Source organism: Maniola hyperantus, chromosome 22 (assembly GCF_902806685.2).
Source record: "Maniola hyperantus chromosome 22, iAphHyp1.2, whole genome shotgun sequence".
NCBI lineage: Eukaryota > Metazoa > Arthropoda > Insecta > Lepidoptera > Nymphalidae > Maniola > Maniola hyperantus.
Genome location: NC_048557.2, coordinates 11,434,392 through 11,457,682, shown reverse-complemented (window position 1 = coordinate 11,457,682; position 23,291 = coordinate 11,434,392). Strand labels below are relative to the sequence as shown.

Sequence of the window (23,291 nt, the reverse complement as noted above, 5' to 3'; positions counted from 1 at the left end):
CCATCTTAGACTGACGTAGACATCCGCTAAGAAAGTAGTTTTGGGTCGATCATCACTTACCACCAGGTGAGATCGCAGTCAAGGGCTAACTTGTACCAGAATAAAAAATAGTAAGTAAAAACGTTTTTTTTTGTTTAAGTATTCGTTCGTTTGTGAAGTCATGAATTAGTATGTACGTGCGTCCAAAGCGCCCCAATGTGAAGGCAGCTTTATGCTATAAGAGGTGAAGTAGACAGTAAAAGGTAACATTGAAATAAAACCAGTTTCGGCTTCGAATAAAGTTTTATTGGACAAACGTCGACATCCAACGAAGCCCTTCCATGTACATCAACTTTACTAATAAAATACAATTAATTAGTCCGTACGCCTAGGAATTAATTCAGCTAACTAGCAGTACATACATACATACATACATATTACATAGTTACACCTCGCCCTTACACCTATGTATACAGATATCGTATAAGTAAACATCTTACTTAAAACGAATGCCTAGATCTTATTCTAAAATGCAGTTAACTAACGTTACAGGAAGATAATTGCTTTAATTATTTAATTTTCTTATACTAAAAAATCATCTAGAAAGTATAAGAATAAAGAAAGAAACAAAATATAAAAATATTGTAGGTACGAGTTTTTAACATTTTTTTGTGAAATTATTCAAAAGTATAGAAATATTGTCATCTTTATTATACAATAAGATAAAATAGTGGCAATTCACAGGCAAAGCAAAACAAAACAAGTAACTCAATAATGGTATCCTCTACTTAAAACATATTGTAAAAAGGATAGTATCCTGAAGTCGTTTCTTTATTACATTTGCCTCCGCCATTTTTATATATTTACGTTTAAAAATATTGACCCTTTTATTTTATTTATTAGACCTAATACTAATAAGTATATTGACACAAGTATCGCTGTCCCAAATATTAAATTAAGAAAGAGAAAAACTATAGTCGATATTTTAAATCCTGTCCGTTATAATACACGTTAGAATAAGACCTAGTATAAAATCTACTCTAGAAGGTGACATAGTACCAGAGCTATATTTTTATTTTGTACGATCGATTCTGAAACTATAACAAAGTAAAATAAATAATAGTAATCTCTATATTTATATAAAATAATGTTATATCTAGGAACTAATGCCGCCAATGTACCCGTCTATCGCCAAACCTCGAGTGTGGGAACGGAGAGTCGACGATTAACAGTAGGTATTTAAAGTTAAACATAGGAAAGTATATTTAGACACGGATATATTTGTTTGGATATGACTAGTATTTCGTGTACCTATATTACAATTGCCAGTAGTCTAGGCCTCGTCCCCCGTGGCGCCATCTGTGAAACAAAAAGCAATTATCAAAAGTTAAAGTCGCTCAGCGAGCTATGTTGGGAGTTTGAACTGACGCAGTCCGTATTAGCAAGCTGAAATGGCAGTCGGCAAGTACTTTTCGTACGGGAGATGGCGTCGGAGGCTGGAGCCTAACACTGTAATTCATACTCGTGATAGGGGCTTCTTTAGAGGACGATTCAAACGACATGTGTTATTATTCAACCTTTATGCAATGGAATGAAATGCGAAGCTGAAGTGGCAATGGGCAGGGCACATTGTTGGAGTGGGAAGACCCCCACTAGGTGGACGGACGACATCAGGCGAGTCGCAGGGAGCCGCTGGATTGCGGCGGCGCAAGACCGTAGCGTGTGGAAGTCCCTACAGGAGACCTATGTTCAGCAGAGGACGTCTATCGGTTGCTGATGATGATGATGATGCAATGCATTAAGATTGTGTATGTCACGAATCGTCCTCTAAAGAAGCCCCTATCTTGACTATGAATTCCAGTGTAAAAGTCCTAGAAAGTATGCCGTAGATGCGTAGTAAAGGGGGTGCTCCAGTGTGATGGACCGACGATAGAAAGAGGGTGTCGGCGTTCACTATGGAAGGTCTATATCCAACAGTGGACGTCCACAGGCTGATGATAATATTTAATGTGTGTGTTTGAATGCGCCTCGAAACTTCGTTATTTTTGACAAGGAAACGGAACAAAAGAACGCACTCTAAAAATTAGTACAGCAAATATATCTTTTTCGTCTGGAACTTGTTGTGGTTTGAAATATAATGTAAAGGGCCTGAACTTGATAGCCCGGACTACTCGAATAGCGATTGACTGTTAGTCTAAGAGTTAACTTAAAGTTTTAGATGGTATTGCGTCATCTTACTGTTGTATAAGGAGTCTGAATTGATCTCTATATAATACTTGGGTCTATTTTAGCCGCAAATGGTTAATCAACAAGAATTATACACTAACTTATAACTAAGACTTTAATTTCAGAATAACAAATATAAACTAAATCAATAAATAGATTAAAAATAGCAAGCCAATTGTATAGCAGAAAAACGTTTTATTATTTTTAAGATGTTATGTACGAAACTACAATCAAAGCTTCCAATCATTTTGCAATCAATAAATGACCTGATCTCATGTAAACATATAAGCTCGAAAATATGACGAAACTCTTCAAGAAAAGGTACGTAGTGCCCCGTCCTTTAGTTTAGCTCGTCTTGGCGGAGGCACTGCTGTACCCCCTGATATAAAATCCAGATTTAATAAGTTTTTGATAACTTCTAAATGAAAACTGTTATTAATCACAAATTAACGCGAACTCAGGTCCTTTGTGGTTTAAGTAATAAAAGTTAAAACTTTAAAACTATTCAATAAAGTTGTCCTCTGATGTTAGGTGATTTTTCGGTGGGATTGTGGAGTATGCCATTTGAGTGTAATAAAATAATATGCCTGTTGCACGGTTGACGGTGTTCCGTACGGCTCGCATTTCGACTCCCTCCTGTAAACGATTAGGGTTTGTGTACACACTCGTATATTTCAGCCAATTGTAATAGTTGTTTCGTGATTTAAGCCCACTAGGACATACATTTATGTAGGTAGTTAGGTACCTATGTACGGTATCAGTTTATGACTTATTCCCAAGTGTAACGGATTCGAATTTTTTGTACTAGCAAAAAATAATGGTACCTATTGCCATCACTTCGGTAATCATCCAGCGACAATTTTATAATACTGTAATTTTTAGTTTTAAGAAAAATCGTGTAATAATCGAAAGCTTAAATTTTTTTGAGAAGGGAAGTGAATGAAAAAGAAAAACAGAATACCAATAAGATGAAGCCAACGATAGTTGTCTAATATTTTGTCCAAATATACCTTTAATATGTAATTTAAGAGTTAAGAGGGAACACATGAACAAGTAACAACCTAGCATAACACGTTATAAGTATCTTCAAGTTAAGAGTGAATAGACATCTTGCAGGCAAGCGCGCTCAAACCAAGACTTCATAGATCGAAAAAATAATTTGTTCTTACTGTCCAAGGCGTGGTTGTCGTAAAGGACAAGCCTACCTCGTGATAAAAAAATAAAGTGCTAATAAAAGGAGGGTTAACCTCTTTCTGCTTTCTTAAAGTCGGTTAAAAGATATCCACGTTGAAGTGGGATGCAAAATTGAAACGCTGTAATTTCATAAGCCTCTTTGCGGCATCAACACGGACGGACGGACCGGCTCGAAACGCGACTCGCAATATTAAAGGATTAATTATTATGACGGCATGCCTTTTGGGGGGGAAGGGGGATGCGTGATTAACTCGACGGCCAACCACTTCACAAGTTTTTTTGCGTTTGTACACAATTTAAACGCTTGCTATAATGTCGCCCCCGTATACAAATCAACTTAATATGTCTATTGAATTTTAAATACTAAAAACCGCAAATAGTAGTGTGCAGAGCATCCTCGCCTGCTCCGATAAGGGGCAAGCTAAGATTCCGTCGAACAAGTTCGCATGTTTGATGGGCGTGACTGACTGCCCAAACTGCACAGTTTGTGGGGTCATTGATGACGTTCAACATGTGCTGATGGAGTGTGGGCGGAGCGCAGCTCAGCGTCGACGTGTTCTGTCTCGACATTTAGATGTAGGGGTGTGCAATAGCACCTAATAAGATTTCGGAGAATGAATTTTTTGCAAGATACGAATCGCTTGTTTGGGATGCAACTTGTGTAGACACTTTAGCTGCATCCCACATTCAGGCGACCTCCTCTATGGCGGGTGCAGCGGCCATCAGCGCCGAACAGTCCAAGAGGCGCAAATATGAAAACCTCGATGGGAGCTTCGTATTCGTGCCTTTTGGTGTGGAGACCTTGGGGCCGTGGGGCCCGGGGGCTCGAGCTCTTTTTGAAGAAATTGCGAAAAGAGTTATCGAGTCAACCGGGGACCCGAGAGCTGGCAGCTACCTTGGTCAAAGAATTAGTTTGGCCATCCAAAGGGGTAATGCTGCCAGCATCTTGGGTACAATGCCTCGCTGCGGTGGTCTCGATAAGGTTTTAGATTTAATTTAATTTATTTTAGTTTTAATTTAATGTTGTTTTTTTTAGATTTAAGTTTATTAATAGTTTATTTAATAAATAAAGTAAATATAAGATAAGAATTAGAAATTTTAATGCAATGACTGTAAAAACATGTGAGTACGTCCCACGGGCGGGATTTCGTCGCTCGTCGCTAAGGGATCAGCGAATTACGTATAATATGTATAAAACGGGATGTTTATGGCAGGTCGGCTCTCTCCGGCTTTCCGCCTCGTTGACTGCACTTCGAAGGGACTCATTTTGGAGCAAAATACTGTTTGTTTTGCGAAACGTGTGAAAGGGGTAATGTTGAAAATTGAAATGAATCAGATTTTTTCAAGACAAATAAATAATAAGTTTCGATCTATAACATGGTTTTATTCAATTTTAATCCATCATCATCACTATTGTACATGTCCCTCTCAGAATGAGAAGGCTTAGGCCATACCTATATAGTCCGCCACGCTCGCCCAGTAAAGACTGACAGATTTTACACACGTTTGAGAACATAATGGAAAACTCTCAGGCATGCAGGTTACCTCACGATGTTTTCCTTCACCGTTCAAGCAAGGCGCGTAAATCTGAAAAGTTAAAGGTAAGTACGTGCCAGGAATCAAACCCCCGCCCGTCTTAACCATTATCACGACTTTTTCAATTTTAATGATATAGGAAGATTTTGATGAGACATTTATGATTATTTATCTACGGGTATGGCATATAGTATAATATCTTGGTATACGTAATTTTTCTTTTTAAATTATTTACAACTAATCTAACATCAAACACATTACTGCTGAAGAAAAGAAAGAAGAATAGGCGAGGTAAATGTACATTTTTAGACGTCTAAAACTACAAATATTTAAATCAAAAAGTACCTACTACAAACTACAACTACAAGAAGGTGCACAAATATTTAGTGATACGGAAACTGCCGCAGTTACGGAATTAAAATAACAAGAGAAGAGAAGACAATCACACAGATCCAAGACACTCTATATAGGTACAGTCTAAATTATATAGGTACAGTCTAAACTATATAGGTACAGTCTAAACTATATAGGTACAGTCTAAACTATATAGGTTCAGTCTAAACTATATAGGTACAGTCTAAACTATATAGGTACAGTCTAAACTATATAGGTACAGTCTAAACTATATAGAACATCTAAAGAACAGACACATAATTATAAGTCTAAAACCAATTAAAGAAGTACAGGATAGATCTACGAGTACCGCTACAATTTAAACTACATGAAATGAAACCAGAGTTATAATAATTATAACTGTAGAATTATTCTACAGGAAGTCACTACTATAAAAGAAGAATTAACAACAACTACTACGATTGTTTCATAATGTTTGTTTTAGCCATTGGCCAATCTAACTGCTGCAATACAGGGCTTTCCTAATGCAGAGGATAGCAAACTCGTTCTTGTATTTGAGTTATTTAAATCTCAATTTAGTAAATTTCTAAATTTAAAATTATTTGGATTTAGATTATGTAGAAATTATTTTGGTGCCTAAATTAAGAAAACTTTTGTATCCCTTAGGAACTACTTTCTGCAATACAGATATATCCTAGTGCACACTGCACAGGGTAGGAAGCTCGTTCTTGTATTTAAAAAAATGGAATGGCCAATATTATATTCTACATGAAATAAATATTTTTCATTTCATTTCATTTCCAAGATAGAACAATGGTAACACACATCTTAACGAATGCATTAAGTAATATGTCAGTTAGAGATAGAGTGAGTCAACAACAGAGAAAAGAAGAGAGAGGAAGAGAAGACAGTGCAATGGTAACACAGGTTCTAGGTGCGGTGAAGAATAGGTGTCCGGGTTACCGTGATCCTCGTCTAGGGGCAGGGGCAGGGGCAGGTCGCGGGGCGAGGACCTCTTGCCCCACATGCCCCTTAGATTCGTCCAGCCCGGCTCTCTCTTCCAGTAGTACGCTCCTGTTGAGTAGGCTTTTGGGTTATTTTGGAATATCAATACTACCTCTACTACAACAATTCAAGACTAGTACTAGAGTAGTCTGGTCTGTGTTTTATATTATGTGTAACAACATGGTAAAACATACTGGTTTATTAATAGAATCGTCAATTGAGAATATCCTGCTACGAAATTATTAGGAATAAAAGTATTTCTTTAAATTAGCGTATTTGAGATATATTAAGTGATAATGTGGCTAATTCCGTTGTACACAATCTCTAAACTAAACTAAAATGGCACGTCTAAACCTATTGCTATCCCTATCATAATGTTGCTTGCGGAAAAGGAAAGCACTAGATTTAGACCTTCTAATTTAGTTTAGTTTAGAGATTGTGTGCAAGAGAATCGGCCCCATTGTAAAATAGTGATACTAAAAAAAATATACCTACATAGAGATACTAAAAAGAATATGCATCTAAGTTTATTTTGACCGCTTCTTCTCAGACCAGGGCGCGTTTGGGACCTTTGTTTTAATGGAATTGTAGGTACCTACCTACGCTAACTAAAGTTAGAGCGGCATTTCAATGATTCCATTTTGGAATTAGTTGTCTTCCTTTTCTTAATTTCTACACCAAAATGAAATTTTAAACCACAAAGTAATCACATTGTGGCTAATTCCGTTGTACACAATCTCTAAGCAATTTTTTTTTAACTGGTTTTACGGCTCTGGGTTCTAGCCCTTTGAGCCTTCTCTAAACTAAACTAAAATGACGTTTAAATCTATTGTTATCCCTTTCATAATGTTGCTTGCGGAAAAGGATAGCACTAGATTTAGACCTGTTAATTTAGTTTTTTTTTTTAAATAGATATAGCGAGCAAACGAGCAGGCGGGGCACCTGATGTTAAGTGATTACCCCTTAGTTTAGTTTAGTTAGAGTTTAGTTTAGAGATTGTGTACGAGAGAATCTGCCCCAATGTTATCTTTCCAAAGATATATTTAAATATTTAAGAGGCTTAAGGATAACTTTGAATATCTTTTAAACTGGCTTTGAGCAGCTCTTGCCAGTCGAGCGCGCACAGCTGTCCGTCTCCCGAGTGACAAGCGAGTTTCAATAACAGATTCATTCCAGAGATTAAAATTCTGATATCGGAGGCTGTGAGAAATGGTATTTTAATTCAGCGTAAGAGATTTACCAAAAATCTCAAATTATTGTTGTTAACAGATTGCTCCACACACTATATAATAATATTATCTTCTTTTTTATATATAAAATTCAAATTCCTGACTAACTGACTGACTGACTTATATACTTATCAACGCAGAGCCTAAACCGCTGGATCTAGAGCCATGAAATTTTGAAGGTGTTCTTCGTAAAGAGTTATTCACTAACAAAGGATTTTTCGAAATTTCATCCCTAAGTGGGTTAAATGAGGGATGGAAGTTTGTATAAAAGTTCGTCATTTTTAAAGATACTTCGATGAAAATGGTTAAATACGTATTTCACGTTTTTTGCAAATTCTACTACCAAGGAGGTTAAATAGGGGATGAAAGTTTGTATAAAAGTCCGTCATTTTTGAAGTTATTTGCATGAAAATTGGTATTTGGGATTTCGGTCACAAATGAACAAATATGTGTTTCAGGATTTTTGGAAATTCAGCCGACTGTGTATGTTACTCTTTCATGCAAAAACGACTGGATGGATTTAGTTAAATTTTAGAATGAAAATAGCTTATACCCTGACTTAGCATATAAGCTACTTTTCTGCCGGAATATCAAGGAAACTAACCGATCCTATATCTAAACATTCTATATTAACCAATTATTGTTAGATGTAACCAATCACAGCACAGTAATGTTTACAGAAATAAATGATTTGATTTGATTATAGAACTAGTGACCGCCCGCAGCTTCGTTCCCATGGGAATTCTGAAAATTTCCGTCTTTCCTTGTCTGTGTTAATATTAATAAAGGGAGCCTCAGTTATTAGGTTATTTAGATCCAACTCAAGGGTTTAGGCTGGGCGATTATGAGTTAGTCAGAGTGTAAGATAGGACTTTTTTGATATTGTTTAGATTTCTACTATTAATACTTAAATTTAAAAAAAATGTAACACAAACTTATCGAAAGATGAAATTGAAACTTCGCAAAATAATATGGTAGTACAAATAGTATTAAATATACATTATATATTTAATATGTGTATTGGGTACACATATTTAATTATAATATAGGTGATAATTTATAAACATTTTGTTACTCTAAATTGAAAGCCGATCGTCTACAAAAAAGAGCTACGAGCTACGACTCGTAGCAGCGTAGATCATTTTGTTAGAATCAAAAGTCCAGATAATTCAATAGGTAAAAAATGTGAAAAATCAAAATGTTACTAAAATGTAACATTATTATACCTACCAAATGCAAAATAAAATTTGAATCCAAAATTATCGTTATTCAAATTAACTTTTGAAAATGAACACGTTCTTTTGAATAGTGAAAGTGAAACCTCTCAAAACAAAAGAATAATTTGTATTCGTGATAATACTTTTTTTTGAATATTCATGTCAAGTATTTAATCAGGATAATTTTAGAATTTTAGAAGATTTTCATGTTTAATTTGGATATTTACATAAAAAACGAGTCCTCGGCGCAGTATTTCGTTCCCGGATAATTTATGAAATTCTCTCGGCTTCAAAATAAATCTCGCCGGTTTCGCTTCGCGTTAAGTGAAGTGATTTATGAGTATTTACGAGTATTTTCGAGCGCTCTACGTCTTAAATATCGACTTGTTGCAGTTTATTTTTAACGTCTTCTCACACCGCGCTCGTTTATATAAACTTTTAAGTTATGTACTCAAGTTATTTTGGCGACCTCCCTTGGCCAGTGGTAAGCGCTGTGGTCTTATAAGCGATAGGTCCCAAGTTCGTTTCACGGCCAGGACAATTTGGGAATTAACAATTTCTAAATTGTTTCAGTTCTGGTCTGGTGGGAGGCTATGGCGTGTGCTTCTAAATAATTTTTGAATCAAAGTGAATTTTTTGTAGAAATGTTCTAGAAACTAATATCTTTATTTGTCATTTGAAAGATTTCCTTAAAAATATTTTGTAGTTTCAGTTTTACGGGCTCAAAGCTTTGTATGCAAATCTTTGTATGACTCAGAACTCGCTGCGTGATTTTGGATCCGCTCCGAATATGCACTCCTCTTAAGTAGATTAAGGGATACTTTATGCCAGCACGTGGCGGGCGCGGGCCTTGTCCCGTACGAGGCGCGGACGAGGCACGGACTCAAAACATCACGAACATTTTATACAAAGCAGTTTGTGCCTCACCGTGCCGTATCCGTATATAGACGCTACACTTATTCCACCAAAATGCTACAAATCAATCTCCAGCTTTATATAACGTACTTATTCTAACCACTAAACGATCACAAATACTCAAATCTCAATGACAATCTAAACAACAATAGTCGGTAAGACAATAAATAGGTCGACCTGTTTCTGGCTCGACATTTTGGATGAGACGATTTATTTGTTAGTAGGTAGGTACCCGCAACAAAGAACGTTGTTAAGTTAAATGAGTCAAATGTCGGCGGTAATCGCGCCGAGGAGCGATCGCGATCGGGCATCTATCAAAGTGACGCGACCGCATCGATCAAGGCTTAGCCGAAGCAGATAGTTGTCCCGTTTGATTTGTTGAACGATTTCGATAGTCGATACTTCTTACAAGACGTACTGTCCTGTTTAAACACGATTGGTTATTAATCTTTAGCTCTTTACTCCAATTCACTACGAGAAATCAATACGAGAATAATAGAAGTTTAATGTGATTTAATCAACATTAAAAAAGCTTCTTCAAGATTTACGTCCGTCAGTGGGCTGTATCTCGAGAACCATAATAGGTAGAGAGGAGTATTACAGGTCCATGGCAGAGATTTGAAATTTTCTATATAACAAAAAAATTGTGCCTACTTAGTACCTACACGTGGACTAAGTCGTGGGGCTGGATAGTTTAGAAATAAACACGCATCAACGCGAAGGCATTATTTTCTGTAGAAACATGATACTCAAAAGGTAAACGCAGGGGCAAGCTTAAAGGTCTGAGGTTTAAGGAAACCAAAGAGGTATGAGTTTAATAAAAAAAAACTACCACATCCCTTCCAGCTTAGCCCGCTACCATCTAAACTGCATCATTACTTACCACCAGGTGAGATTGCAGACTTTCTGAAAGGGCTAACTTGTATAAAAAAACCGGCCAAGAGCGAGTCAGACTCGCGCACTGAGGGTTCTGTATTACAATCGTATTTTATCGACATTTCGCATGATAAATCAAAAACTATTATACCTAAAAATAAATAAAAATCTGTTTTAGAATGTGCAAGTGAAGACTTTTCATATGATATCCCACTTGATATAGTTATCTTACTTCGAAAATTGAAAATACTAATTATTAGTTTATGACAACAATTAAATTTTTTCAAATTCACGGTTTTCAGATTTTTCCCCTAAAGCCAACTATAAGACTCACCTACCTGCCAAATTTCATGATTCTAGGTCAACGGGAAATACCCTGTAGGTTTCTTGACAGACAGACGGACAGACAGACAGACATCAAAGTGATCTATAAGGGTTCCGTTTTTCCTTTTGAGGTACGGAACCCTAAAAAGAAAAAGAAAAGAAAAGGAGGGGGTTGTTCGTCAGCGCGTCTCTCTGAGCTCGAGCATTGCTTGCTGGAGACGTTGAGGATGGGGACCGTAGGGAGGGAATGGCCTTCCCCACGAGCCCTGGCCTCTACGAGGACCTGTGGATGATGGACACGGCTCTGTCGCTCACAGTACGCTGTTTGGGTGACATTCTGTGGTTCCGGCCTGTCACGGTGTTTGGGGGCACGTAGTGTCCGACGTTACCACTCTGCTTCCCCGTGGCCGGTGGTGTCCATGATGGATTTTCCTCACAAAAAAGATGAAGAGGATAGTTACCGCTGTTGTAGAGCTGTGCCTGCTTGTTGGGCCGCTTGCCCCACGAGCCGTGCAGCGCCGACCACGCTCTCTTCTCGGGGCTGTCCAGCAGTAGGTGGTCCGCTTCATCTGTACAAGATGATGAGGATAGTTACCGCTGTTGTAGAGCTGTGCCTGCTTGTTGGGCCGCTTGCCCCACGAGCCGTGCAGCGCCGACCACGCTCTCTTCTCGGGGCTGTCCAGCAGTAGGTGGTCCGCTTCATCTGTACAAGATGATGAGGATAGTTACCGCTGTTGTAGAGCTGTGCCTGCTTGTTGGGCCGCTTGCCCCACGAGCCGTGCAGCGCCGACCACGCTCTCTTCTCGGGGCTGTCCAGCAGTAGGTGGTCCGCTTCATCTGTACAAGATGATGAGGATAGTTACCGCTGTTGTAGAGCTGTGCCTGCTTGTTGGGCCGCTTGCCCCACGAGCCGTGCAGCGCCGACCACGCTCTCTTCTCGGGGCTGTCCAGCAGTAGGTGGTCCGCTTCATCTGTACAAGATGATGAGGATAGTTACCGCTGTTGTAGAGCTGTGCCTGCTTGTTGGGCCGCTTGCCCCACGAGCCGTGCAGCGCCGACCACGCTCTCTTCTCGGGGCTGTCCAGCAGTAGGTGGTCCGCTTCATCTGTACAAGATGATGAGGATAGTTACCGCTGTTGTAGAGCTGTGCCTGCTTGTTGGGCCGCTTGCCCCACGAGCCGTGCAGCGCCGACCACGCTCTCTTCTCGGGGCTGTCCAGCAGTAGGTGGTCCGCTTCATCTGTACAAGATGATGAGGATAGTTACCGCTGTTGTAGAGCTGTGCCTGCTTGTTGGGCCGCTTGCCCCACGAGCCGTGCAGCGCCGACCACGCTCTCTTCTCGGGGCTGTCCAGCAGTAGGTGGTCCGCTTCATCTGTACAAGATGATGAGGATAGTTACCGCTGTTGTAGAGCTGTGCCTGCTTGTTGGGCCGCTTGCCCCACGAGCCGTGCAGCGCCGACCACACTCTCTTCTCGGGGCTGTCCAGCAGTAGGTGGTCCGCTTCATCTGTACAAGATGAAGAGGATAGTTACCGCTGTTGTAGAGCTGTGCCTGCTTGTTGGGCCGCTTGCCCCACGAGCCGTGCAGCGCCGACCACGCTCTCTTCTCGGGGCTGTCCAGCAGTAGGTGGTCCGCTTCATCTGTACAAGATGATGAGGATAGTTACCGCTGTTGTAGAGCTGTGCCTGCTTGTTGGGCCGCTTGCCCCACGAGCCGTGCAGCGCCGACCACGCTCTCTTCTCGGGGCTGTCCAGCAGTAGGTGGTCCGCTTCATCTGTACAAGATGATGAGGATAGTTACCGCTGTTGTAGAGCTGTGCCTGCTTGTTGGGCCGCTTGCCCCACGAGCCGTGCAGCGCCGACCACGCTCTCTTCTCGGGGCTGTCCAGCAGTAGGTGGTCCGCTTCATCTGTACAAGATGATGAGGATAGTTACCGCTGTTGTAGAGCTGTGCCTGCTTGTTGGGCCGCTTGCCCCACGAGCCGTGCAGCGCCGACCACGCTCTCTTCTCGGGGCTGTCCAGCAGTAGGTGGTCCGCTTCATCTGTACAAGATGATGAGGATAGTTACCGCTGTTGTAGAGCTGTGCCTGCTTGTTGGGCCGCTTGCCCCACGAGCCGTGCAGCGCCGACCACGCTCTCTTCTCGGGGCTGTCCAGCAGTAGGTGGTCCGCTTCATCTGTACAAGATGATGAGGATAGTTACCGCTGTTGTAGAGCTGTGCCTGCTTGTTGGGCCGCTTGCCCCACGAGCCGTGCAGCGCCGACCACGCTCTCTTCTCGGGGCTGTCCAGCAGTAGGTGGTCCGCTTCATCTGTACAAGATGATGAGGATAGTTACCGCTGTTGTAGAGCTGTGCCTGCTTGTTGGGCCGCTTGCCCCACGAGCCGTGCAGCGCCGACCACACTCTCTTCTCGGGGCTGTCCAGCAGTAGGTGGTCCGCTTCATCTGTACAAGATGAAGAGGATAGTTACCGCTGTTGTAGAGCTGTGCCTGCTTGTTGGGCCGCTTGCCCCACGAGCCGTGCAGCGCCGACCACGCTCTCTTCTCGGGGCTGTCCAGCAGTAGGTGGTCCGCTTCATCTGTACAAGATGATGAGGATAGTTACCGCTGTTGTAGAGCTGTGCCTGCTTGTTGGGCCGCTTGCCCCACGAGCCGTGCAGCGCCGACCACGCTCTCTTCTCGGGGCTGTCCAGCAGTAGGTGGTCCGCTTCATCTGTACAAGATGATGAGGATAGTTACCGCTGTTGTAGAGCTGTGCCTGCTTGTTGGGCCGCTTGCCCCACGAGCCGTGCAGCGCCGACCACGCTCTCTTCTCGGGGCTGTCCAGCAGTAGGTGGTCCGCTTCATCTGTACAAGATGATGAGGATAGTTACCGCTGTTGTAGAGCTGTGCCTGCTTGTTGGGCCGCTTGCCCCACGAGCCGTGCAGCGCCGACCACGCTCTCTTCTCGGGGCTGTCCAGCAGTAGGTGGTCCGCTTCATCTGTACAAGATGATGAGGATAGTTACCGCTGTTGTAGAGCTGTGCCTGCTTGTTGGGCCGCTTGCCCCACGAGCCGTGCAGCGCCGACCACACTCTCTTCTCGGGGCTGTCCAGCAGTAGGTGGTCCGCTTCATCTGTACAAGATGAAGAGGATAGTTACCGCTGTTGTAGAGCTGTGCCTGCTTGTTGGGCCGCTTGCCCCACGAGCCGTGCAGCGCCGACCACGCTCTCTTCTCGGGGCTGTCCAGCAGTAGGTGGTCCGCTTCATCTGTACAAGATGATGAGGATAGTTACCGCTGTTGTAGAGCTGTGCCTGCTTGTTGGGCCGCTTGCCCCACGAGCCGTGCAGCGCCGACCACGCTCTCTTCTCGGGGCTGTCCAGCAGTAGGTGGTCCGCTTCATCTGTACAAGATGATGAGGATAGTTACCGCTGTTGTAGAGCTGTGCCTGCTTGTTGGGCCGCTTGCCCCACGAGCCGTGCAGCGCCGACCACGCTCTCTTCTCGGGGCTGTCCAGCAGTAGGTGGTCCGCTTCATCTGTACAAGATGATGAGGATAGTTACCGCTGTTGTAGAGCTGTGCCTGCTTGTTGGGCCGCTTGCCCCACGAGCCGTGCAGCGCCGACCACGCTCTCTTCTCGGGGCTGTCCAGCAGTAGGTGGTCCGCTTCATCTGTACAAGATGATGAGGATAGTTACCGCTGTTGTAGAGCTGTGCCTGCTTGTTGGGCCGCTTGCCCCACGAGCCGTGCAGCGCCGACCACGCTCTCTTCTCGGGGCTGTCCAGCAGTAGGTGGTCCGCTTCATCTGTACAAGATGATGAGGATAGTTACCGCTGTTGTAGAGCTGTGCCTGCTTGTTGGGCCGCTTGCCCCACGAGCCGTGCAGCGCCGACCACGCTCTCTTCTCGGGGCTGTCCAGCAGTAGGTGGTCCGCTTCATCCTATATAAGAAGATAAGTATTTGTACCCATATACAGCGTGTTTAATAAATAAATCTCTTAAGACTCGACGGCTGTTAAACGCTTTTTCTGTTTAGGTCGCCATTTTGACTGAGCGGTTTCAATAGCAATTATTGTGCCCTAATCAAGTTAATATTGCAGTTAGGTTATTATAAAAGGTAAAACTAGCAAGTATTAAAATTAATATTATGATTGAAGAAAAGTAGAAGTTCGGCGAGCAGCAATCACTAATTAGTAATTAGAACAGTTCTATATGATTGGCATTTAATTGAAGCAGAACTAAGCTAAACATGCGTGGGTTCGTAATACGTTATAGGAATAAAGATTAAACGCAATAGGTACAAAGATATTAGAACATTGATACGATTAATCATAACCGGTCCGCAGAATGATTGGTTTGGTGCGGCTGTTCAATATATCGGGCCCCATGTATCACGTCCTCGCCGTAGGGTTGCCAACATTTTTTCGGTTGATTATAGTATTATTCAGAAAAAGCCACAAAAAATATAGTACCTACTGAGGCCACTTAGATTGTTGGAAGTGGCACCCTTTCTTTTACAAAATTAGGGATTTGTTTACTATTTTATTTTATTTATTTTATATCTAATTAGAACGGCAGTGCCACTTACACTAACTAGATGATTAATAATAAATTTAAATACAAATAAAGGTACAAGAAAAAAGACATAAAATACAAAACGATAAAAGATCAAAGAATTTTGAATATGTACGCTGAGAACATTGAATGACATATTCATGTAATGCTCTCAGCGTACTTCAGTAACTCCCGAACCAGTATTATAGACCCATCATTAAATGGGTCCCATTGAGCATTATTGTCCAAAAGCGCGTTGAATGATGCTAATGAACGGGGTATAGGTGACATAGATCTAGCAACAGTGCGATGATGTGGGACCACGAAAAGTTTATTTTTTCGTGGACGAAGATTACTGTTGGATTCAGGGACACGTATGCGACACAGTTGGTCATGAAGTTCTGGAACATTAACATCTCCTCGCAAAATTTGACACATAATTTTGAGTTGGTCGCAAATGCGTCTGACCTCCAGGGAGTTGAAACCTAAGCAACCTAACAGAAATTTGGTTGGGTATAGGAAAGGGTAATACTATATATTTGTTCAACAGTCTATAGTACGCAGAGCCGAAATATAGTACAATACTATATATTATAGTGCGGTTGGTAACCCTACCTCGCCGCTCCCCGGCCCCCCCGGCCCCCGCGGCGACCTGCTGACTTGGCCGGTAGGTGCAATGACATTATCTGTGAGATTTGCTTCCCACTCCACTACTTAGATTTATTGCCAAGTAGGTGTGTATGTAGGTGTGAAGGTATTTAAATAGTTTTGTAGCGTTTTAGACATGATAAAATTTCTGCATGTTTAAAAACTTGATTCTAAAATCTAAATATAACTACTACTTAGTACTTGTATCATAAATGCAACAATAGTCTGCCACAGGTCGAGATGGCAATCGGAGTATGAGGCAGAGGGACGTCCCGCGTCTTCGGTGTGTGCGGGGCGTTGTCTCCCCGATTGCTATCTCGAACTGTCGCGTAGGATATGGAACGCCCGTCCAGCATCAGTTTTCTCCTCCAATTTTAATATGGGTACATTCAAATCAAGAGTGGAATAGACATCTTCTAGGCAAGCGCGCTCCATCCTAGACTGCATCATCACTTGCCAGCAGGTAGCAGGTTTGATTGCAGCCAAGCGCTAGTATGTGTAAAAAAAAAAACTATGGAACGACAGTTTCTTTTTTATCATAATCTCTTGTTTTATCAGTTTTTATTATCATACCTGTTGCATGGGCGCGGCGTGCTCGGAAGCGACCTCGTAGTCCTGGTAGTCGGGCTCGGGGGCCGTCCGCTTGCCCCACGATCCGCGGAAGTTGGCCCATTTCTCCTACAGAAAGATTCATCTTATTTTTATCTAATATACTAATATTATAAACAGGTAAAGTTTGTAAGTTTGTTTGTAGTTTCTACACTCCACTCATAACGTTGGTAGAAATAAAAAGGCCTGAACAAGTCAAAAGCAAAGCACAAGTAGGTACTAAATAATTTTAATTACATATCAAAAATTGCGTAACCGGCAGGAATCGAACCTGCATCTACTGGGTTCGCGCCCGATGCCTTGACCACTCGGCCACGGTCTCGCTTACTGCCAGTGAGGAGTGTTAGAGGTAAACACTAAAAAAAAAATTTATAAAAAACAAGTAGGTACACTTACAGGTGCCCGTTTGCCCCACGCCGAGCTCATGTCCTGCCAGCCCCGTTTACCCCAAGCGGAGTTCAAGTCCTGCCAGCCTCGCTTGCCCCACGGTGTCTGGTATAAGTCCCTCCATGCTCGTTTGCCCCACGCTGTGTTAAGGTCTTGCCAACCTCTTTTACCCCACGCGGAGTTTAGATCTTGCCAGCCTCTTTTACCCCACGCGGAATTTAAATCCTGCCAGCCCCTTTTACCCCAAGCGGAATTCAAGTCTTGCCAGCCTCGCTTGCCCCAGGCGGAGTTCAAGTCCTGCCAGCCCCGTTTCCCCCAAGCTGAGCTCATGTCTTGCCAGCCCCTTTTGCCCCACCCGCCACCTCCGTGTAGACTTGACCATGCTCTCTTTTCTTCTTCTGTGAGTTCCACGTCGGAGTCCGCCTGAAAATAACAAATATCTCAAACACTGGGGCCGATTCTCTAGTACACAATCTCTAAACTAAACTAAATTAACAGTTCTAAATCTAGTGCTTTCCTTTTCCGCAAGCAACATTATGAAAGGGATAGCAATAGATTTAGACGTGATATTTTAGTTTAGTTTAGAGATTGTGTACAAAGGAATTAGCCACAATGTGCTACAATAAATGACTATAAAGTTTTCTTTATAAATTAAAAAGTTTGCTTTTTAATGTCGTCTAAGTTAGGTAGGGGAAGGAAGTAAAATATAGGCGTCCTCCTCCTCTCTCAAAGAGACGCGAGAGATGATAGACTTTTCTCAGCTTAGCCACTGAATCTATCTTAATGAACCCGGAAAATCAAAGACATTTAAAAAAATGTAAAGTCCTGCAGACCAAGTCCCCGTATCAGCTAGCTTCACAATTGAAATTTGAATTTCCGCTATCTTGTTTCCTTAGATTATTTACACGTCATGGTTAGATAGAAAGTAGGTATTTTGTCGATATATTTTAGGAAATTGTTGTTTCGGTGAAAAGTTTGGAATTATTAGAGCGGAAAACCCACTGGAATGATTTGGTTCCGTACATTGAATCTCAAAACTTTTTTTTTTTTTTATTGAACTCGACAACATTTTTGATTGAACTCGACAACATTTTTTTACATTATAAAAAACGTTTTAGAGATATCAATCAATACTTATAATAAAACTGTAACAGGTCAAATTCTGTCGTTTAATAAATCTGTTATAGTCAATACTATTTGCAGTTTAGGAGTTCCGAACGCGAAAATAAAAGTAAAGTGCGAAGTATGTACTTAAAAGCTTCTTAAATATGAAAAAAGTGTTTTTACTTTAGCTTTATGTAAATACAAAATGTCAAATATTAGTAACGGTCCTTAAATATTCCGAAACGTTTTAGGCCGATGATAAGGTACTTATTTTAATTAATGGAAAATGTCAAGACACAGTTCACAACTCACAAGGTAGGTATACGTACCTACTTTGTATACGCAAGTAGGTAATTTAACTGCTTTAAAACGAGTAGCCATATTAATTGGAACCCACTTTAGTCAACGTTCAAGTTTCCTACTGTTACAGTTCTTGCAATTCACGAAGGCGAGTGGACTTTACTTGTGGTTACGTCATATACACGGGCATTGCGAGTGTGCGTGCATGTCGGACCAATCAGTCGCGAGCAAGCGCTCGCAAACGCACACATTCAGTGTACCTTACGTATACCGATACGACAACACAAGCATGAGCCACTCGCCTTCGTGAATTGCAAGAACTGTAATAAATGGAAGGAAAAAGAGAAGGTGGATGGAGACGCGTGGTAAAAGGGGTGGATTCGTTGACGGATGACACAAGCGAGTGGAAGAAGAAGACATGTTGTGCCGACCCCACGTATATGTATAACCCCACTATTTATACCCCACGTAAGTATATCATAATCATCATCATCAACAGATAGACGTCCACAGCTGGACATAGGTCTCTTGTAGGGACTTGCACATGCCACGGTATTGCGCCGCCTGAATCCAGCGGCTCCCTGCGACTCGTCTGATGTCGTCCGTCCATCTAGTGGGGGTCTTCCAACACTACGTCTTCCAGTGCGAGGTCGCCATTCCAGCACCTTGGGACCCCAACGTCTATCGTTTGTACGAACTATGTGCCCTGCCCATTGCCCGTTGAGCTATGTCGGTTACTCTAGTTCTCCTACGTCAGTATATAAAGCTAAGTTAAAGTTGTTATCAAAACAATTGTAGGCACCACTTACAATTACAACTGTCTGTCTGTACTGTCTGTAAACGAGGACCCTCAATACAGTACCCGTAGTACAAGATTTTACGTCTCACCAAACCAAACCAAATTCGAGAGTCGAAATACTTTCGCGTTACAGTAAAATGGATCTTAAATGCCTTGTTTTAAAGCTCAAGTTTGTCTACACTTCTACAGCCAGCGCTCCAAGCGGAAACATTGCGAAATTAAAATCAGTGGCATTGAATATTTGACTTCAATTCAAGGCTGTTTAGGTCCATTTTACTGTAACGCGGAAGTATTTCGACTCTCGAATTTGGTTTGGTTTGGTGAGACGTAAAATCTTGTACTACGGGTACAGTACGCGGCAGAAAGATAATGTACATCGTCGTTTAGAAAGAGATAGCGGATTTGTAGAGCTTGTCTCAGTCGTTGAGACCGACAAAACGTCACATAGCTATGAGTGACAGAGACAACGCTCTACAAAGCCGAAATGTCATTCTAAAGGCCGATGTACTTAGTTACATTAAGGTTACATTACTTTCTGTCGCGTACTCTATGTCAATTCCACTGAGAAGTTGTTATGTACTGTAGGTACACGTACAAGCAACGGCTTTGATAAGTTATTCGCTGAGACAATAGGCCGCCTGTAATGGACTCCACGGATTGTATCTATTCGTTTCCGACGTTGTTTCCAACTTAATTAATAAATGTTAAACTCATAATGTTAATTGCTCATTCTGCTCAAGGTAAGCAGTAACAGAAAAGCTATTATTCAACACGTAAATAGGCATTAGACATTTAATTTCTTAGTTAACTAGCTACCACAAAACACTTAATAGTACCTTGCAGGGTCGTTTAAACAAATATCGACTCTTTTTACGATATAATAAAGTACAATTCAGATCGTATAGCGCTGTGGCCAAATTTATTGATCTATCTTCTTTTCTATCGATTTTTTTATCTCAATCTCTCTAATAAGAGATAAAAAGTTTGCTATGTTCGTCTCCAAGATGCCATAAGCTGTGTGCACAGAATTTTGTCAAAATCGGTAAAGCAAATGGGCCGTGAAAAGGTAAGAGGTAGCAGACAGACAGATAAACAGACCGATAGACACACTTTAGTATGGATCAGTTGTTAGATAGCGGTTTGAGGAAAAAGTTGGAATCTTAAATCTTACGAGAAAGCTTTGATCAAATAAATATTTTTTTTTTTTTTTTTTTTTTTTTAATAGATATAGCGAGCAAGCGAGCAGGCGGGTCACCTGATGTTAAGTGATTACCGCCGCCCATGAACATTTGCAGCACCAGAGGAGCCGCCGATGCGTTGCCGGCCTTTTAGGAATTTGTTGGTCCGCCCCTTGAATAACCCCATGTTATAATCTAGAGTTATGTTATTATCAATCTTAAATTGTTTTTATTATTAACACCTCACTGGGTCAAAGATATTTGCGTTAAAGTATCAGAGAGAAAAGAATTTTAATTTTGTTGTGGCAAAAGGGTCTGTTGGAAAACGCGTAGGTAGGTCAAACTAACTAACATAAATCTTTGGAATTTTTCAGTAAATATCTAGATGGTTTCTGTGTTTAAGACACCTAGTTTTCTTTCTATAACCACAACTAACAAAAAAATAATCCATACTATTATTATAACAGTGTTCAACTAATTTTGGCGAGATTTGGTACAGATATATACCTATTGCATTCCGGGGCAGAGGCTACTTTTTATCCCGGAAAATCAAGTAGTTCCCACGGGATTTTTAGAAAACCTAAATCCACGTCGGCAAATACACGGGCTTCATCTATTTAATACAGAGATAGCTTTCATAGTGGGGATCGATATAGACTCATTTTTATCCCATGGGATTTTCAAAAAACCTATATCTACGTGCAGGAAGTCGCATCATCCAGTGTTGTATAATTTAAGCTTTGTCAAATACGAATAAATTACTAAGTAGGTACCTACTACCCATATGAATTAGATTTTCTTATATGTACCTTTGTTTTAAAACATAAACAAAAAGAGAATTCAAGCTAAGTATAAGATTCTAGCTACTTATTTAAAATTCCCAACAAACAATAATGTCTAACAATGCATCTTGATGCAGTTTTCTTCTTTCCTGTTGGCATTTGAACGCATTTTTACGGCTTTTTAACTTGCTTTGAGTCCAGGCATCTTTAAAGTTATTTGTAGTGTTTGAAAATAAATAAAGGCAAGCTAGTTAGTTGTAGTAAAGGGAATTTATTTAGCTTGATTCTTTGATAAAAACCGGCCAAGTGCGAGTCAGGCTCGCGCACCGAGGGTTCCGTACTACAGTCGTTTTTTTCGACATTTTGCACGATAACTCAAAAACTATAATGCATAAAAATAAATAAAATCTTAGAATGCACAGGTGAAGCCCTTTCATATGATACCCCATTTATTTACTTAGATATCTTACTTCGAAAATTGAAAATACCTACTAATTTTTAGTTCATGACCACATTTTTTTTTGTGTGTGATGTGATCACAAATTCATAGTTTTCAGATTTTTACCCTGTCTGCTATAAGACCTACCTACCTGCCAAATGATTCTAGCTCAACGGGAAGTACCCTGTAGGTTTCTTAACAGGCCGACAGCCAGCCAGACAGACAGACAACAAAGTGATCCTAGAAGCGTTCCGTTTTTCCTTTTGAGGTACGGAACCCTAAAAGTGCGGAAGTTTTGGAATACCTGTAGAATGAGGCACAATGTACCCGTGTAGGTACTGAACGATCGCAGTTATCTGGGAAAATATTATTTGATCGTCTAAAAATCAGATTGATCTACTGATTTATAAATGAGCAATTTTAAAAATAAATGATGTTTTTTTTTGATGATTGAATGACGTGACCAGCTATTTGTTCACTTTAAAAACATATTTTACGAATAGCATTTACTTAAAAATAATCTTATTATATAAAAGGAAAAGGTGACTGACTGACTGATCTATCAACGCACAACTCAAACTACTGTACCCGTAGTACAAGATTTTACGTCTCACCATACCAAACCAAATTCGAGAGTCGAAATACTTTCGCGTTACAGTAAAATGGATCTTAAATGCCTTGTTTTAAAGCTCAAGTTTGTCTACACATCTACAGCCAGCGCTCCAAGCGGAAACATTGCGAAATTAAAATCAGTGGCATTGAATATTTGACTTCAATTCAAGGCTGTTTAGGTCCATTTTACTCTGACGCTCGAATTTGGTTTGGTTTGGTGAGACGTAAAATCTTGTACTACGGGTACAGGACGGATCGGGCTGAAATTTGGCATGCTGATAGTTATTAGGATGTAGGCATCCGCTAAGAAAGGATTTTTGGTTTCAAACAAATTCAACCTCTAAGGGGGTGAAATAGGGGTTTGAAACTTGTGTAGTCCACGCGGACAAAGTCGCGACTCGCGAGCATAAGCTAGTTGATATTATTATTGTTACATTTATCTGTTTATTCTGGTTTATTATGCAAATGGCGTTGCGAGCGGCGCGCGTCGGCAGGGAAGTGTAGGTAAACAAGTTAACAGTTTGAATGTGAGGAAACTTTAAACGTTCTCGTAGCGTAATGGAACCACTTACGTCATATGTACACCAAATAAACAAGTGTTATCCTCTTAGCAGTTAGCACCCATTAATGTAAAATAAACTGGGAAATAAAGCTGTTATGAATTTTTAACAGAATTTTTGTGCTCTTAGTTTCTAGTTAAATTAATAAGGTGAGCATTTTTATTTTTTATCTTAGATTATAATATACCTATGCTTATTATGCTTTTATTTTTCAGCAGATTCGAATCTGAATCTGCTGGAATAAAATGACATTTATTTTAAAGAGTAGCTGCTGAGTTTCTTGCAGGCTCTTTATTTAACAAAAGTCGTATATTAGAATAATTGACGTATCGTATTATTTTGAATTTGAATTTAATTTGATAAGTCGTACCTCCTCCTATATAACTTCTAACATGAGCTACGCTTGTAGGTATTTTACTATAGTGCTGATCTACACTTTAAAGAAACTAAATAATTTTACTATAGTGCTGATCTACACTTTACTA

The 23,291-nt window shown here is 40.9% G+C and overlaps 1 protein-coding gene across 1 annotated transcript in view; it reads right to left on the bottom strand.

Moving 5' to 3' along the window:
* Positions 1-273: 273 nt before the first annotated feature.
* The window catches only part of Mip (Myoinhibiting peptide precursor), an 84,039-nt gene continuing 61,021 nt past the window's right edge, over positions 274-23,291 (bottom strand). Inside the window, exons 3-7 of the mRNA XM_034980558.2 lie at positions 17,042-17,455; positions 16,610-16,714; positions 14,667-14,775; positions 6,253-6,363; positions 274-1,338 (exon numbers count right to left, since the gene is read on the bottom strand). Coding sequence (XP_034836449.1) covers positions 1,313-1,338; positions 6,253-6,363; positions 14,667-14,775; positions 16,610-16,714; positions 17,042-17,455 — 765 coding nt within the window. The 3' untranslated portion in view covers positions 274-1,312. The remainder of the gene's footprint in view (positions 1,339-6,252; positions 6,364-14,666; positions 14,776-16,609; positions 16,715-17,041; positions 17,456-23,291) is intronic.